Raw genomic sequence first — 15,687 nt, 5'->3', positions numbered from 1 at the left:
TCTAGCTTTCTGAGGAAGCGCCATATCATTTTCCAAAATGGTTGTATCATTTTGCATTCCCACCAGCAGTGCATAAGAGTTCCGATCTTCCCCCAGCCCCTCCAACATTTGTTATTTCCAGTGTTTTTGATTCATGCCAGTAATGCTGGGCCTACCCCACTTTAAACAGCACACTGAGTACACTTTACCTAATTTGAAAAAAGTAAAAGAGCAATATGTTATTTTTATCTGCATTTCTATGGTGACTAGTGAGGGTGCATGATATTTTAATTTTGGAAGGAGTGTAACTTGTATTACTTTTTTTGTCAATGTCTACTTATTAGACTGGGTGTTTTCTTAGAGATTTCTATGATCTGTTCATATATTAAGGAGATTAATCCTTTGCCATATTTATTTCAAATTTTTAACCAGTTTATGATTTGCCATTGGTTATATTTGGTAACAACTTTATTGAGATATAATTCACAAGTCATACAATTCATTCATGTATTCACTCAATTTAAAGGCTTTTAGGATATTCACAACATTTGTGCAACCACCACCACAATCAATTTTAGAATATTTTCATCACCTCAAAAAGAAACTCCATACCCTTTAGCTATTATTCCTTCTACTCATCCCCTCCCACCCCCAGCCCTAAGTAACCACTAATCCACTTTCTATCTGCATAGATTTGCTAGTCTAGCAGTTTCATGTAAGTGGAATCACACAATATGTCCTCTTTGGTTTCTGGCTTCTTTCACTTAGCATGTTTTCAGGGTTCATGTATATTGCAGCACGTATCAGCACTTAATTCCTTTTTATTTACTGAATAATATTCCACTGTGTGGACATAGCACATTTAGTTTATTCATCAGTTGATGGACGTTTTGGTTGTTTCCGGCTATTATGAATAATCCTGCTATAAACATTTGGATTTTGTTTTTAGTTTGGTGTAGTTTACTTAAGTTTTAAATTCATGTCATTGAGTCCATTGCTTGCTTAGACTGTGCTTTCTTGAGTTGTTTAAGATGAGCCTGTCTTTTCCCAAACCGGGGATAAAATGTTCACTTGTATTTTCATGGTTTTAATTTTTAAAATTTGTTTGATTTTTATTTTTCATTTTAATCTATAATCCATCTAAATTTTATTTTGAAGTATATGAGAATTAGGAAGAATCCAAACAGTCCCCTCCTCCCCACCTCTCCACTCTTTTAGCTGATGTTTTTCCAGCACTGTCTGCTGAGTTGTCTTTCTTGCTAACCATCCTTTATTTTGTACTGATTTTTAATGCTTTCTTTCTCACATATTAAGTTTTTATGGAAATGAAACTTTATTTTTGGCTATCAGGTATACTCACTTGCTCTGTTTGTCCATTCTGTTCAATGTTTTATAACCTTATTATAAAATAGGACTACCTTTCATTATTTTTTAAAACTTTACTAAACATAATACCTATATAAATAGAGTTTTCCTAGACAGGAAAAGTGAATATTATAAAGAAGCACATCATTCCAAAGAAATTCACTGCAATGAGGGGTATATGGCTTGTACTCTAAATTTTATTTCAAAGCTGAAGAGTTTTTTTTTTTTCCCCCATGGTTATTGATTTAGTCGGATTTCCACTTATTTTGAGACAATTATGATAATATATTTTTCTATAAAAATTACATTGAGATTTTTTTCAAAATTCTTAGTATAGAGTTTTTCATACCAATCTGTTTATAAAAGTCTTTTACATAGCTGTAGTTATCATTCCTTTCTCATTTGGCTTATTTTTATATTTTCTCTGTTCTTTTCTTAGTTATGTTTACTAGAACTTTGACTCCTTGGCCAGCAGACTAATGGGTCAGTAATTTGGGAGAAATAGAGGGTTTTTCTTTTTTGAAGCAATTCTGTGGGTCCATCCCAAGGAGATAATATTTGTGTAATAAATTAGAATAGATAATTAGCAAGAATTGGTGCCCACCACTCCTGCCACTCAGGATAATCTCTAAACAATTCTGGAGCAAGAAGTAGTTCCAGGGAGCCCCTTTGTGTTTTAAGTAACTGATTGACAGTTTTAAGTTAACGGGATTGTTAACTTATCCAGGAAGAACTTTGGAAACTAAAAAATGGGATGTCCAGGAATCCAGTATTAAGAAATTGAAACGATGTGATATTCTGTAAGCATCAAGAAGAAGAATATTCATTATTCCTGGTCTTTTTGGTTCTTTCCTTCACAGAATCCTGTGTTGGGCGGGAGTTGCTTGGGTGGCATGTACAGCTCTGTCCATAGGGATGGGCTCTGACCATTTTAGGAAAGGGATTTTAGGATACAGCAGAGAAAATGACAGACGAGGTAATTTGGCTTAGAAAGTAGGGAGCTGGGGAGACTACCGTAGTTAGCCTCTGCGGCGGGGGGGGGTGGGGTGGGGTGGTAATTAGCATCAAGTGAGGGGAGCCAGTAGAACTGGAAAGGAAAGGAGAGATGAGGAGACTGATGGCTGTGATGCCCAGCTAAAAGCCATATCACCCTCCTTGGAACTCCCAGAGTCTTTTGCCCCATCTCTTAGCACTAGATTCTGCTGGATTCCTGTCGTGCAAACAAGGTCAGATGGCCTGGCAGCACTCCACCAGGCCTTCAGAATAGCACATCTTGGGAGAAATCATGGAGAGGGCAAGAGCAGCAGGAGTACGTTCTTCAGTGCCCATCACACTCTAGACATCTGTCAGAGCCAGATATCAGGCTGTGGGACAGGAGCCCGGCCTGAGGCTGTGGGGCTTCTAAGATGCCTGACTGGGGAGGCACCAGCCCCTCCACTGGCCTGAGCAAGACACTGGGAGTCCATCCATGCCTCACAGTTACAGCAGCAGGATGTGGTGGTACTTTGGCCCCACAGCCCTGTTCCCCACCTCAGCATTTATGGTCATGGGAACACAGCCTCTCCCCTGGCATAACCTAGGGTCTAGGTGCAAGCCTGTGGCTACGGCTTTCCAAGGGGCCTGATCTGTCACCTCAGCATTCTCAACTGGAGGACTAATTGCTACCAGCTCTGCAGGAATCCACATCCTCTCCGGGAGGCCAGCCTGCAGGAATCAAGCAAGCTAACCCTTCCCTCTCACCCCACCTGCCCTTTTAGATCATGGGCTCTCTGAAGGCAAGACTGATGCTTGATGCATCCTCATGCCTCCTCAGTGCCTGACACGTTCGGCTGGTTTTCTGTAAATGATTTAGGAATGAACAAGAGAAAACGCCAAAAAAGGCCTGGATGATGCTTCCCTCTCCTCTTACCCATCTCAACCGTTTTGGGGTCCTACCTTTCTCTGAGGATCTGATGAAAGTTTTGGACTATCTCTCCAGAAAAGTATGGGTGTGCACATGCACGTACGTGCGTGCACACACGGAGACACACGCACACATACAGTCTTGCACACAACCTTGGTAGGCCTATCCATCACCAGACCCCGGTTAAGAAACACTGCTTTACAGAGGGGGTTAGGAGCTGGTTAAATGGACACGGGATATCAGGGGTGGAAAGGAGGAGTGTGCTGTCACAGTATAGGGAGAGCAACTAGGGTCACATAACAATGTATGTATACATTTTTGTATGGGAGACTAACTTGAAATGTAAACTTTCACTTAAACTACAACAATAAACAGACAAACAAAAAAAAAGAAACACTGCCTTAGTCTGGGCTCGTAAAAACTTATGAGCAGTTATCTAAGACACTCTACTGGTCCCACCCTGTCTGGAACAAGGGAGAATGAAGAAAACCAAAGACACAAGGGAAAGATTAGTCCAAAGGACTAATGGACCACAAATACCATAACCTCCACCAGACTGAATCCAGCACAACTAGATGGTGCCCGGCTACCACCACCAACTGTTCTGACAGGGATATAATACAGGATCCTGGATAGAGCTGGAGAAAAATATAGAACAAAATTCAAACTTACAAAAAAAGACCAGACTTACTGGTCTGACATACTGAAGAAACCCCAAGAATATGGCCCCCAGACACCGTTTTAACTCAGTACTGAAGTCACTCCTGAGGTTCATCCTTCAGCGAAAGATTAGGCAGGCCCATAAAAGTAACCTTAATACACGTAGCTTAACCATGCATACGAAACTAAATGGGCACACCAGCCCAGGGGCAAGATCGAGAAGGCAGGAGGGGACAGGAAAGCTGGTAATGGAGAACCCAAGGTTGAGAAGGGGAGAGTGTTAACACGTCGTGGGGTTGGTACCCAATGTCACAAAATAGTATGTGTATTAATTGTTTAATAAGAAACTAATTTGCTCTCTAAACCTTCACCTCAAGCACACACACACACACTCACACAGAACCCCTACCTTAGACCTCTGTTGAGTTTCAGTTATACTGTCTCAGGATCATCTCACTCTGAGCCATACCCCTGCTCACCTGCTCTGAATCTGTACATGCTCTAATAATTCCACAGTAGAAGTGTTGGCTGTATAGTGATGTGGAACCTGGTTAGACCAATCTTAGGTTTGTTAAAAATGATTGCTTTTCACTGTTGCTCCCAGAGGGAGTGCTTGGGCCAGTCATGACCCCAAGGTCTAATGTCTTCCTGGACAGCACAGATTTTACCTGATGTTCAGAGGATGATCTTTAAATACACAGCCCCTTTGTGACCCTACCTGTGGAGAAGGGGCCTCCTTTCCTCATAACCACCAAAGCCAGCCCTGAGGGAAATCTGGAGGTAAACCTTACGGAAGCCTATTGGTTGAGACTGGACTTGCCAGCCTCAGACAAGAGGCTGCCTCAGATTTTTTGGCCTTCCTGCACCAGTCGTCCTCTTGCTGTCACCCTACCCTTGTGACCTACACAGCGGTTGACTTTTTCCCTTTAGCTCCTTTTCCGTGATTTTCTGAGTCACTCCCTTCAGCTTGTATTTGTTTAACATTCAAACCCATTTCCTATTTGGTAACATTTGGGGCTTTCATGGGGTGAAACATGCGCACAAGTTCTCCTTCCTTCTGTTCCCATTCAGTGGTGTCCTCTTTTCCCGTAGATTCTGGCTGTGACTCAGTCACCGACACTGAGACTGAGGACGAGAAGGCCCTTCCCTACTCGAAGCAGCAGCACCTACCACTGGAGAATTCGCCTGGGAACCTAATGGTGGTGCAGCCAGACCGCATCCGCTGTGGGGTAGGCATTCCAGGGTCCTGGTAAATAACTGTCAGAACATGGGCTTTTCAATGGATGCGTGTACTGCAGTAAAAGGAGTGGGATTCTCATGTTGCACGTCAGTGTAATCCCAGCCTTCCCTTGGGGTTTCCCCTGTACATCACCTACCTGGGAACCCTATTACTTAGACCTTGAACATATGTAGCTCCTTTAAGTCAAAGAGAGATGAGCCCAGGAATGTTTACGTCATTAATCTAAAACTTCTATGTCATGAATCAAAAAATAGAACATCTGGGAGACCAACAGACACAAGCATTACCAGACACTAATTGCCAACCCTGAAGCTGGAGGCCTGGGTCTGTCCCCCTAGCCTTCCCTACTGTGGGTTCCCGCTATCCTTCCTTACTTCCCTAACTCCGTGGGGAAGGACATGCTGGGCACCCTAAGGGATTGCTTTCCCATCAGCTGGTCACTAGCCTGGCCGTAGCTGAGTGCCTTGAAGCTTGATGACTGAAACTCGCTGGCCAATATTACTTGTTAAAGGAATCAGACATATGCATATGCATAGCATGACTAAGACTTTCAGGGGTGGGGTGTATGTTAACAAGTGACTTGAACGTGATGGGCCCGCTCATGTGCCACTGTCAGTTAAGTCCCACCATAGTATTTATAGTTTTTCATTATATTTCCTTTCCTAATGAGAAATATGTGATGTTTATACTAACTCAGAGCAGCAATAATGCTTCCCTCATGGATACAAGTCCTTCACTGAGTTTGCCACCACGGACTCCTTGAGTTGGAGGAGGGTGCCTTGGGGACAGGAAGCACTGGCTTCTTGCACTTGTGAGCAGTTTTCTGCAGCCTAAGGCTATGAGGCATTGGGCAAGGACTCCCCACATGGGGGTTGTAAATTACTGCTTTGGGCTGGGTTTGACACATAGACATGTTTGGTTTCATCTGCACAGTGTTTTAAAACTGAGGCATAAAGATCTGTATTTCCAGCTTACTTTAAATCAGAATCTGGCAATATCTGGCCTGAGACTGGGGCTGAGCAGCCCTTTGGAAGGAATGTGTGTTCTCCAGTCTGCTGGTCCCCACCACTCCCTTTTCCTTATACTTAGTCTTCACTCCTTTTCCTTACTGGCCTTTGCTACTTCTGCCCTTTGCCTTTCCCTTCCCCCGAGATGAGGCTGTTGGGTATCTGTAGGTAAGGAGATTTGGAACGAAAGACTGAGTCCCTTCACATGCCTCTCTGATTTTCTAGGCTTTCTCTCCTCCCTTCCTGGCTTCCCATTAACCTAGGGTTCTCTTGTTGCTTGTTCTAGGTCTCCAGGCCCTGGGGCAGCTAGGCTGCGATTGGGTTCTGACTGTCAACAGGGGAGAGGCACTCGTTCTCTCTGGCTCCCACACGCTTCTTGGGAGAAGGAGCAGGTGGGACAGGGTTGGGCCTGTATCAGGAGTGATGACAACACAAACATACGCAGTTGCAGCCTTGCCAGCCTCCATCAGCCAGATTACACTACCTCCTTCACCTGGTGTTAAATCCCAGCTTGCCACACCCTCCTCATGGTGCTTGTCATGAAGGGCTACTACGAGGACTTTAGAGCAGAATCTTAGGATGAACCTCTGGGGATTAGCTAGAGCCAGAAATCTCCTTTTTCCTGGTTTTTGGAGGGCCTGTCCCTACCAGTTCAAAACTGAGAAGACTACTTGTGAGCTTAATCAGCACAATAAAACAAGATAATTCTATTTGGCAGACTCAGCAAGAGATCCTAAAGCAAGGTAAAATAGCTAAGTTGCTTGATGCCTTGGTGCTTATGTCTTCAAAATCCAGGTAGGGAAAATTAATTCCCCAATAAGTCATTTTTGCCCAGCCAGGAGCATCACAAGGAGCTGGGCCCAAGAAAGCCTCTCTCGGCCTCCCCTCACACTTTAAGGTGCAGAAGAATCACCTGGGATCTTATTAATATGCAGACTCTACTCAGCAGGCCTAGGGTGGGGCCGGGGATGCTGCCTTTCTAACAAGCTCCCAGGCAATGCCAATGCTGCTGGTCCTCTGGCCACACTTTGAGGAACAAGCCTTGTCTAGAACAGTGCTGTATCTGTGGTGAAGAACTTTTTTTTTTTTTAAATTTCCAATTCTGCCATGAACTAATCCCTACAGGGCAGTTCTACTCTGTCCTATAGGGTCGCTATGAGTCAGAATTGACTCGATGGCAACAGGTTATTTTTTTTTGGTTTATGGACTAATGCTTTTATAAAATATAATAATAAAACAAAAGATTTACTATAAAAATTCCACAAAAAGGTGTACAAAATATAAGCCCCAGTTTTTTCTTATTAGATTTAAAAATATAAAGTTACTCCATTCAATTGCTATAAAGGTTTATAAATGTTTATCCTAGGGGTTTGTAACCTGTCTCACTGGGACCAGTAGAAAACAATTTGCTGCCCAGCCTTGGACTGCAGACCCCACCCTGCCCGGGAGCACACACATAGGTCTAGAGCCTTGGGCCCAGTACCCTAATAGGGGATCTAGGAGGGTGAGGGGACAATGACTGGTCTCCATTCCAGGCAGAAACCATGGTCTACATTATTGTGAAATGTAAGTTGGATGAGAGAGTGACGACAGAAGCAGAATTTTCTCCTGAGAATTCTCCCTCAAGACGGGTGGAAGCCAAGCTGGAGAATGAGTACACCATCTCAGTGAAGGCGCCCAGTAAGTAGACCTACTTGCCTCTGGAAATCAGGCATCGTGTTAAGGAAGAGGCTCACTCTTGCTTTCTTTTTCTTTTCCTGTCTTTACTCGGCAGCTGAGAAAAGTGACACCAAGATTTGGGCTTGGTTGTCATGTTCTATTTAAATGAAAAAGAAGTTGCAAAAATGGATATGTATGATGGACAAGAACTTGACATATTATCATTTTTACCATTATAAACTTAATATATTAAAATGCTTTTGAAATTAGAGAAGAGTAGGAAAAAAAAGCCATCTGATACCTGATCACTTGGTCATTTTTGCATTGTTCTGAGAGTATCTATTACTTTGTATCCTATTTTTATTTATATAATCTTATATAATATTTATCCGGTCCCCACCTCCTTACCCCCATGCTATTACATGGACTTGTAACTTTCCATTTCATAACATTTTTGTTACAGAAATAATGTGTGCTGAATGCAGAAAACGTGAATAATACAGTAGCCATAAAGGGAAATAAATAGAAAATTACTCATATACCCCCCAAAGGAAATCACTGGTTTCCGTATGTTTCCATATCTGTATACATAGCTTAATACTTTCTTGTTGCTCACTTTTGTTTCCTGTGAGTATTTTCCCACGTTCATAAATATTCTTTCACAAAGTAATGCTTAATGGTGCAACGTAATCCACTGTATGGGTGGACCATAATTTACCTAACCAGTCCCTTGTGTTGGACCTGCATCTTATACCCATACTTTTTAAAGCCTTAGTTGAATAGAAGTATCATCTTTTAATTTTCCATTTCCTCCTTGCTATATATTTATGTAATTTCTGATTTTCTTACTGTTTTTAATTATGATATAATGAGCATCTCTGTGCATGGAGTTTGTTTGTTTTTCCCTTTGGAATTTAGGATTATTTCCTCAGGATGGAATCTCTGAAACTGATAATTTTTAAGGCTCTTGGAAAATAGAGCTTACTTGCTTCCTGAAATAGCTCTGTTATCAAGCGTATTTGCTCTGCCATCACCAATAGCAAGCATTATTATTTTAACTATTTTTGCTAATTTGATAGTTTTTTAAAAAATGTAGTTCGTTGTTTTAATTTGCATTTCTTTGATTACTAGTGAGGTTGAGTATTTTTCCATGTTCTCTACTTGTTGCGTTTCCTCTTTTGTGAATCGAATCTTTGTGGTTGGTGTATTTTTAATTTTTTCTTTCCCTCTCAAAACCCCTTCCTGTGGTGTAGAATCCTGCCCCAGGCTGAGCACGTAGTAATGACAGCAGCTGAGCAAGTGAATCAGTTTGACTCTCCCAATGAGGCAGAAACACAAGTTCCGCCTCCTAGGATCTCTCCCACCTTCTGGCCACCACTAAACTTTCCTTCATGTTTACTGAGGCACTGGGCCTACGGTAGTGAACACAACGGATAAAACTCCTTTGAAAATTAAATTGCAGACCCAGAGAACTCAGAGTCCTCCCGTGTACTGGTCTACTTACCTTCCTCTTCCACCCTTACCTCTCTCCGCCATCTCCCAGCTCTGCTCCAAGATCTTCCTTTCAGCCCTCAATTAATTTCTTCACCATGAGGATGGAGCATATATATCCACAAACACTTTTCCTTGAACCTTCGTTCTTCCTGGGTACCTCATTTTTTTTTCTTTAAGCCATGCTTCCCAGATTTTAATTATTTCTTTATACCCTTTATTATTTTTTTATTCAGGTACCACATGTATCATAATTTGTTTAATATTTTTTATTTAAATTGACTAACTTTAAATTTTTTTAGTTTTGTCCTAAGCAATCATATTTATGAAACCATGGGTTTGATAGGCTGTTTACATTTATTTTAATAAACATAAGAATAAATAATAACTATTAAAATAAACACATTCTTCTGTGTACCACCCAAACTCCCCTAGTAGCCAAGCAGCAGTCCATGCACCACACTGAGGGAAACACAATGGAGAATGGTGTTAAGGGGAGGGGATGACCTGATCAGAACTGTGTTTCGAAGTCCCTTAATATCACCTTCTCAGCCTCCGTCACCCTAGAGGCTTCCCTTTCCCTTACCACTCTACACATCTAATCAGTTACCAAGTCCAGCTGACCTTGTCTTACAATTAACTCTTTATACACCTCTTCCCTCCACTGCTTTTCTGGTTTAGGTTCTCATAATTTGTCTCATACACCATTTTAGTAGCTTCCTGACCCACGGCTCACTAGGCACTTCATTTTTATGGTATCTTTTCTTCTGTTCAGACCTTTCGCCTGGGAATGTTTCTCTGAAGGTATATTCCGGGGACTTAGTGGTGTGTGAAACGACCATCAGCTATTATACTGACATGGAAGAAATTGGAAATTTATTGTCCAGTGCTGCGAACCCTGTGGAGTTCATGTGTCAGGTAAGGATGTTGAAAGGAAACCTGAGATTTCTGGGCAGGTAGTAGAAATGCTCATTGTCTATCAGCCTCTAATGTGATGGTTGGGAGATACTTGGATTTCACATCTGACCGTCTTCACTTTTTTATCCAGGCCTTTAAAATTGTGCCCTACAGCACAGAGACCCTTGATAAACTGCTAACCGAGTCCCTGAAGAACAACATCCCTGCAAATGGACTGCACCTCTTTGGAATCAACCAGTTGGAAGAAGAAAATATGATGACAAGTAAGCCAACAGTCAAAACTCAGGAAACCAAGAGGCAGTTGATTTGACCCTGCTGGTTTCAGCATCTAGTCATCCCGTGCACATACTCTCTGCTGGCCCCTACTCTACTGCTCATCCTTTCAGGACTCATTCTCCACTGGGCAGCCAGAGATTCTTCTAAAATGCAGATCTCAATACTTCACCTCTTTGCTTAAAACTCTCTGTGGTTCACACTTGCCTTCTAGACAAAGTCGAAACTCCTTTAACCTGTTTACATGCCCTTCCCAAGGAGCCCTTGCTTCATTTCTGCCCTCATCTCTCCCCACTCCCCTTCTTGGCTTCTGTGTTCTCTTCTGTGGAAGGTATGACCGTCTTTCATGTAATGAAAATGCCGCCTGTCTCTTGCCTTCTCGACTCTTGGGAATGCAGTATCTTTCTCCCCTCCCTGGTCGCCTTTCACCTGGTTAACTTCTCTTTACCTTCCTGCAGCAGCTTAGGCAGTGCTTTCTCAGGGAGAATTTCTTGGAAGCTTTGGTAGCTTTTATCCACCTGCTGTGCCCCCACCGCCCAGCATATTCAGTGTCCGCTGTCCTAGCACTCATCAGCTTTGTCTGTCTGCTTTGCTAGGCTGTAAGCTCAGTTGAGGGTTGAGACTATGCCTGGGTGTCTGGCTCATTGTAAGCTCTGAACAGATACTTGTTTAATGAGGAAGGAGCTTCCTCTTGTGCACATGTGACATGCTGGGAATTGGGAGAGGCCTAGTGCTGTGGACAAGATGCCTGTTATGGGGCTTTCATGGACATGCTGTTCCCTCACACTGTAGTTGTAACTGCACAGACGATTCCCAGGTCTCTGATGACCTTCTGCCTGCGTTCCATCCTTTCATAACCTGAGAGGACCATATGGATGAAGCTTCATTACCTTCTAGTCCTTCTCCTGGGGGCCTTCTCTGTCTTGTTGCCTTTCCCCATTTTCCTACTGTGGAATGCCTGTGCATCATTTCCAGCAGGTGTTAATATTCTCTGTTTTTAAATTTGGAGCTCAGGAGAGAGCATGTCATAACCTGACATCATGGGGCTCTGGGGACACTTTTAGACCTTTTATCCTGAGGATCATATCCTGGTGAATAGGAAGCTGGGCTTATCATGTTTAAAAAAAAAAAAAAATCACTGTTGGGCTTAGAAATAAACTTTGTTGGGGGAAAAGGATTTGTCCCCTAACTCCACAACACAGACATGTCTATTTTCTTGGTTGAGTTTAACTTGTCATAGCTAGATATCAGTAGTGAGGGGACCATGGGGATCCAGTGATTCTCAGGAGTTCTTTGTTTTCCATGAATATTCAAAACCTCTCCCAAGTAAGGACTTCAGTGAATACTGTCTTATTAATCCTCCCAGGTCTCTTTGAGATAGTCTGTACATATTTTTTTAGTTCAAAGCTAAAGCCTACTGGAAGATTAAGTAACATATCCAGGATCACTTAGCATATCTTTATGAAATTGGAGGTAAGGTCTAAGAGATGGACTTCTTTCCTTTAATAAGCACAAAACAGGAATTTATTGTGCACTGAAATTTGCTAGAAAAGGTCAAAACATGATTCTTGTCAGACATTGTGGCTGTTATTTAAGAGTTTAGAACACATTTTCAATTAATATTATTTCTCAGGATTCTCTTATCCTTTTGGAGAAAGAAGGTATGATATTAATGATTAGATTTGCTACTTAATTAAAATGTCATCTGCTCTGTCATCCGAGGACATGATCTTCAGTGATACCACTAAGGAAACTGTCAAATGGTTGGTCAAGCAGCCAACAAGTGTCTACTAGGTGCCATGCTAGGCCTGACAGCTTTGTCTCTGTGAACAAGAGTTATCTGTCCACTTAGTTTTCCTTGGCATTTTTTCAGATCAGAGGGATGAGGAGCTGCCCACCTTGTTGCATTTTTCTGCGAAGTATGGACTGAAGAACCTCACTGCCTTGTTGCTCACCTGCCCAGGAGCCCTCCAGGCATACAGTGTGGCCAACAAGTATGGCCACTACCCCAACACAATCGCTGAGAAGCATGGCTTCAGGGACCTGCGGCAATTCATCGATGAGTATGTGGTAAGTTCAAGGTGGGAGTAGCCCCAGAATTGTAAATACACTATGTGATCCTAGGGCTGCATCTTCACCAAAGATATGGCCAGATTTCATCTCCAAGATGTCTTCATGTGCCTCTTCTGGCCGTCAGCAGTATGTGTGGGGTTAAGAGATGAGCTCTGTAGTCTGATGGACCTGGGTTCAAACTTCTGCACCAATACTTGTTAGTCACGTGACATTGGGGAAGTCACTTATCCTCTCTCTCAGTTTCCTAATATGCAAAAGGAAGATAATAATAGTTCTACCCATAGGGTTGTCTTGATGATAAAAAATAATAATCTATGTAAAGCATTGACGTCCACCCACAAAGAATTTGCAGAGACATTTATAGAGTCGATCGGCTAAAGGTTGATGTTGATCCCCCTTCCCCATCCACCTTCAAGACACTTTGGCCAGGTGCTCCTAGCTACCTCGCCCACCTTTAGACTCAGGTGAGCTATGTTAGGATTGGTTCGTTAGCAGAGGCTACAATAAAACTTGGCATCTGAGGCATCAAGGAGGCTAGTTATGAGGCTGTGTCTCCTGCTAATAGCCTGCCTCTTTATGACCCTCTGCTGCGTCTGACCTTAGACAGACAGATATCCTCAGCATGTCTGCTCATCTGGTTTTGGACCCCAGCTCCTCCTTGATCACTGACTTCTGGGTCCTTCTCTGAGCCAGATCTCACCTCATGCTTAGGTCTTATTCCATTGTCTTGGAGGCAACTGCTCTTCCTGGCTCCACCCCTTTCTGGTTTTCTCTGTTTTCACAGGCACATGGAGGGCAGGTAAGAATAGCCTAGTCTCTAATGCAGGGCTGTGGCCCTCAGAAGGGACGGTGATTACCATCCAAGCTTGCTCTCTCTACCTCCAGACAGCAGTGAGCCTGACATCTCCCCAGAAACTTATTCTCTACTCTGTATTTTAAAATCCATAAGGCAATGACTCACTGAGTCACCTTTCCTTGGGGACTTTCCCAAAATTTGGGGGCATGTAAGTGTTTTGAACAGCATGAGTCCCTACTTGGGGCATCACTGACATACAGTGAGGCTAAATGGCACTTACAGTCCAGGAGTGTTTACTTGGCTTTACTTTGGAGTCACACATGTATAAAATGCAGCATTTCATTTCCGTACCAATAGTTTTTATTAAGGATATATTGCGTTCATAGTAATAACTACTATTTGTTGAATTTATTTGCTTGGCAAATGCATTGTCTTATTTATTGCTCATCACAGTTCTTTGAGTTGACACTGCTGTTACCCCATTTTACAAATGAGGAAAAGGGCTTAGAAAAGGGTCACTCTCTAGTAAGGGTGGAGATGGGATTTGAACCTAGTTTGATGCTAAAGCTGGGCTTATTTATCCTGCTGTATGTAACAGGAAAGTTTAAAGATGTTTTTAGTTTGCATTGGAGTTAATCTGATTCACATTACTCATATCATCTTTGCTCTTTGACGATAGTCACCTTCAACCAATGCATCTTTAGCATTGCTACCAAGAGATTGTCCTTACATGTTGCTTACCTCTAAAGAGCTGTCCTGTTTCCTCTTTCCATGACATCGAAACCACATGCGAGGCCCTGAGTCTCTATCACTTCGTAGCTGTCACCTGGTCCACTCCTTGAATTCCCTCCAGGAAACTGACATAAAGTGTAAGCAGATTAGCTCTTCAAGGGTAGTGATGATGAAAATGAGGATTTTTGTGGGTTCATGCTGAAATAAGGATTGTGAAACACCAGAGTTTCTTACCAGGAAAAGTTGTGCAGACATTTCAGAGAAGCCAGCCATCTAGCTTCACAACCACCTGGAGGCACAAGAACAGAGGGACAACCTTTCTGACTTCATGCACATCATCCAAAACTGGCTCTAAAAGCCCTGTTGGGTCATAAGACATAAGATCAAGGGAGGAACGGGTAGAAACCTGCTGATAGAAATGGGAGTCTCGTGTATCAAGTTACTGGGGGGCCTCTGTATACCCACAAGTGCAAGAACATCTAACTCAGCCCTGTTTAGCCCATTTGAATTCCAGTGTGACTCGTCAGTAAGTGTCACATTCTCTTGTGTCATTTGTTCCTTGTTGAGGAACCACTAAGGTATAGTAGAAAGGTCAAAAGCGAAGATTGTGAGCTCTTAAGTAAGGCACTTGGATTTTTCTAGCTTTCGTTTTCTCATCTGTAAAGTAAGGAATATTATACTTTCCTCAAGAAAGAAGGATTGACGTGAGATAATGGAGAGGCAAATACCAAGCATGATACCGGGTACATAGTACGTGCTCAAGAGAAAGTTTTTAATTTGCAACCTCGAGTCGTTGGACTTTTAATGAGTGTCTCTTGAGTGCATGACCCTGTGCTTAGAGTAATGGGAACACACAGAGATTAAAACCAAAAACAAAACAACTGTCACTACTATCCATTTCCAAATTTTCCCATCACCGTTAACAAAAACTCAATGATGGTTGCACAGCATATAATGAACGTAATTCATGTTACTGAACTGTACGTGTAAAAGATGTTGAAATCACAAAGGTTTTCTTATATATATTTTTACCACAATAAAAAAAAAAACAAAAAAATACATGGAGCCTGGCTTCAAGGAGCTTCCAGTCTGCTGGGAAATACCGACATACACAAACAATTGCAATCCTGGCCCATCTGAACCTTTTTTGCCCTCCACAGACCGGCTTGTGGGGGCCTAACTCAACCCAGAAAGCCAGGCTGTCTTAGTGCCTTGGGTCTTGTCTTCTCTTTCAGGAAACTGTGGACATGCTGAAAAGTCACATTAAGGAGGAACTGATGCAAGGGGAGGAGGCTGATGCCGTGTATGAGTCCATGGCCTACCTCTCCACAGACCTGCTCATGAAATGCTCCCTGAACCCCGGCTGTGACGAGGAGCTATATGAGTCCATGGCTGCCTTTGCCCCAGATGCCTCTGAAGACCTCTGTAAGTAGCACAGACCAGTTCTGTTTCCATCTTTGTTCTAACAAGTGGCTTTCTTCATTCTCTGTTATGGGGGGAAGTCCCTGCTTACCCCCACTCCACCCCAGAGGGATGAGGATCCTGTTTTACACGAACATAGATCTGTAGTCATGTGCAGTGACAAGAAGAC

At 42.7% G+C, this 15,687-nt stretch overlaps 1 protein-coding gene across 10 annotated transcripts in view; it reads left to right on the top strand.

The window, feature by feature from the left end:
• The window catches only part of PIK3AP1 (phosphoinositide-3-kinase adaptor protein 1), a 134,044-nt gene that overhangs the window by 62,345 nt on the left and 56,012 nt on the right, over nt 1–15,687 (top strand). For all 10 annotated transcript variants that reach the window (XM_023740330.1, XM_023740336.1, XM_004369974.3 and 7 more), the window contains 6 exons: nt 5,000–5,136; nt 7,690–7,834; nt 10,080–10,222; nt 10,353–10,485; nt 12,369–12,565; nt 15,332–15,521. In XM_023740330.1, the coding sequence (XP_023596098.1) occupies nt 5,000–5,136; nt 7,690–7,834; nt 10,080–10,222; nt 10,353–10,485; nt 12,369–12,565; nt 15,332–15,521 (945 nt within the window). The remainder of the gene's footprint in view (nt 1–4,999; nt 5,137–7,689; nt 7,835–10,079; nt 10,223–10,352; nt 10,486–12,368; nt 12,566–15,331; nt 15,522–15,687) is intronic.

Source organism: Trichechus manatus, unplaced genomic scaffold (genome assembly GCF_000243295.1).
Source record: "Trichechus manatus latirostris isolate Lorelei unplaced genomic scaffold, TriManLat1.0 scaffold00007, whole genome shotgun sequence".
Classification (NCBI taxonomy): domain Eukaryota; kingdom Metazoa; phylum Chordata; class Mammalia; order Sirenia; family Trichechidae; genus Trichechus; species Trichechus manatus.
This window is presented reverse-complemented; position numbering and strand designations above follow the sequence as displayed.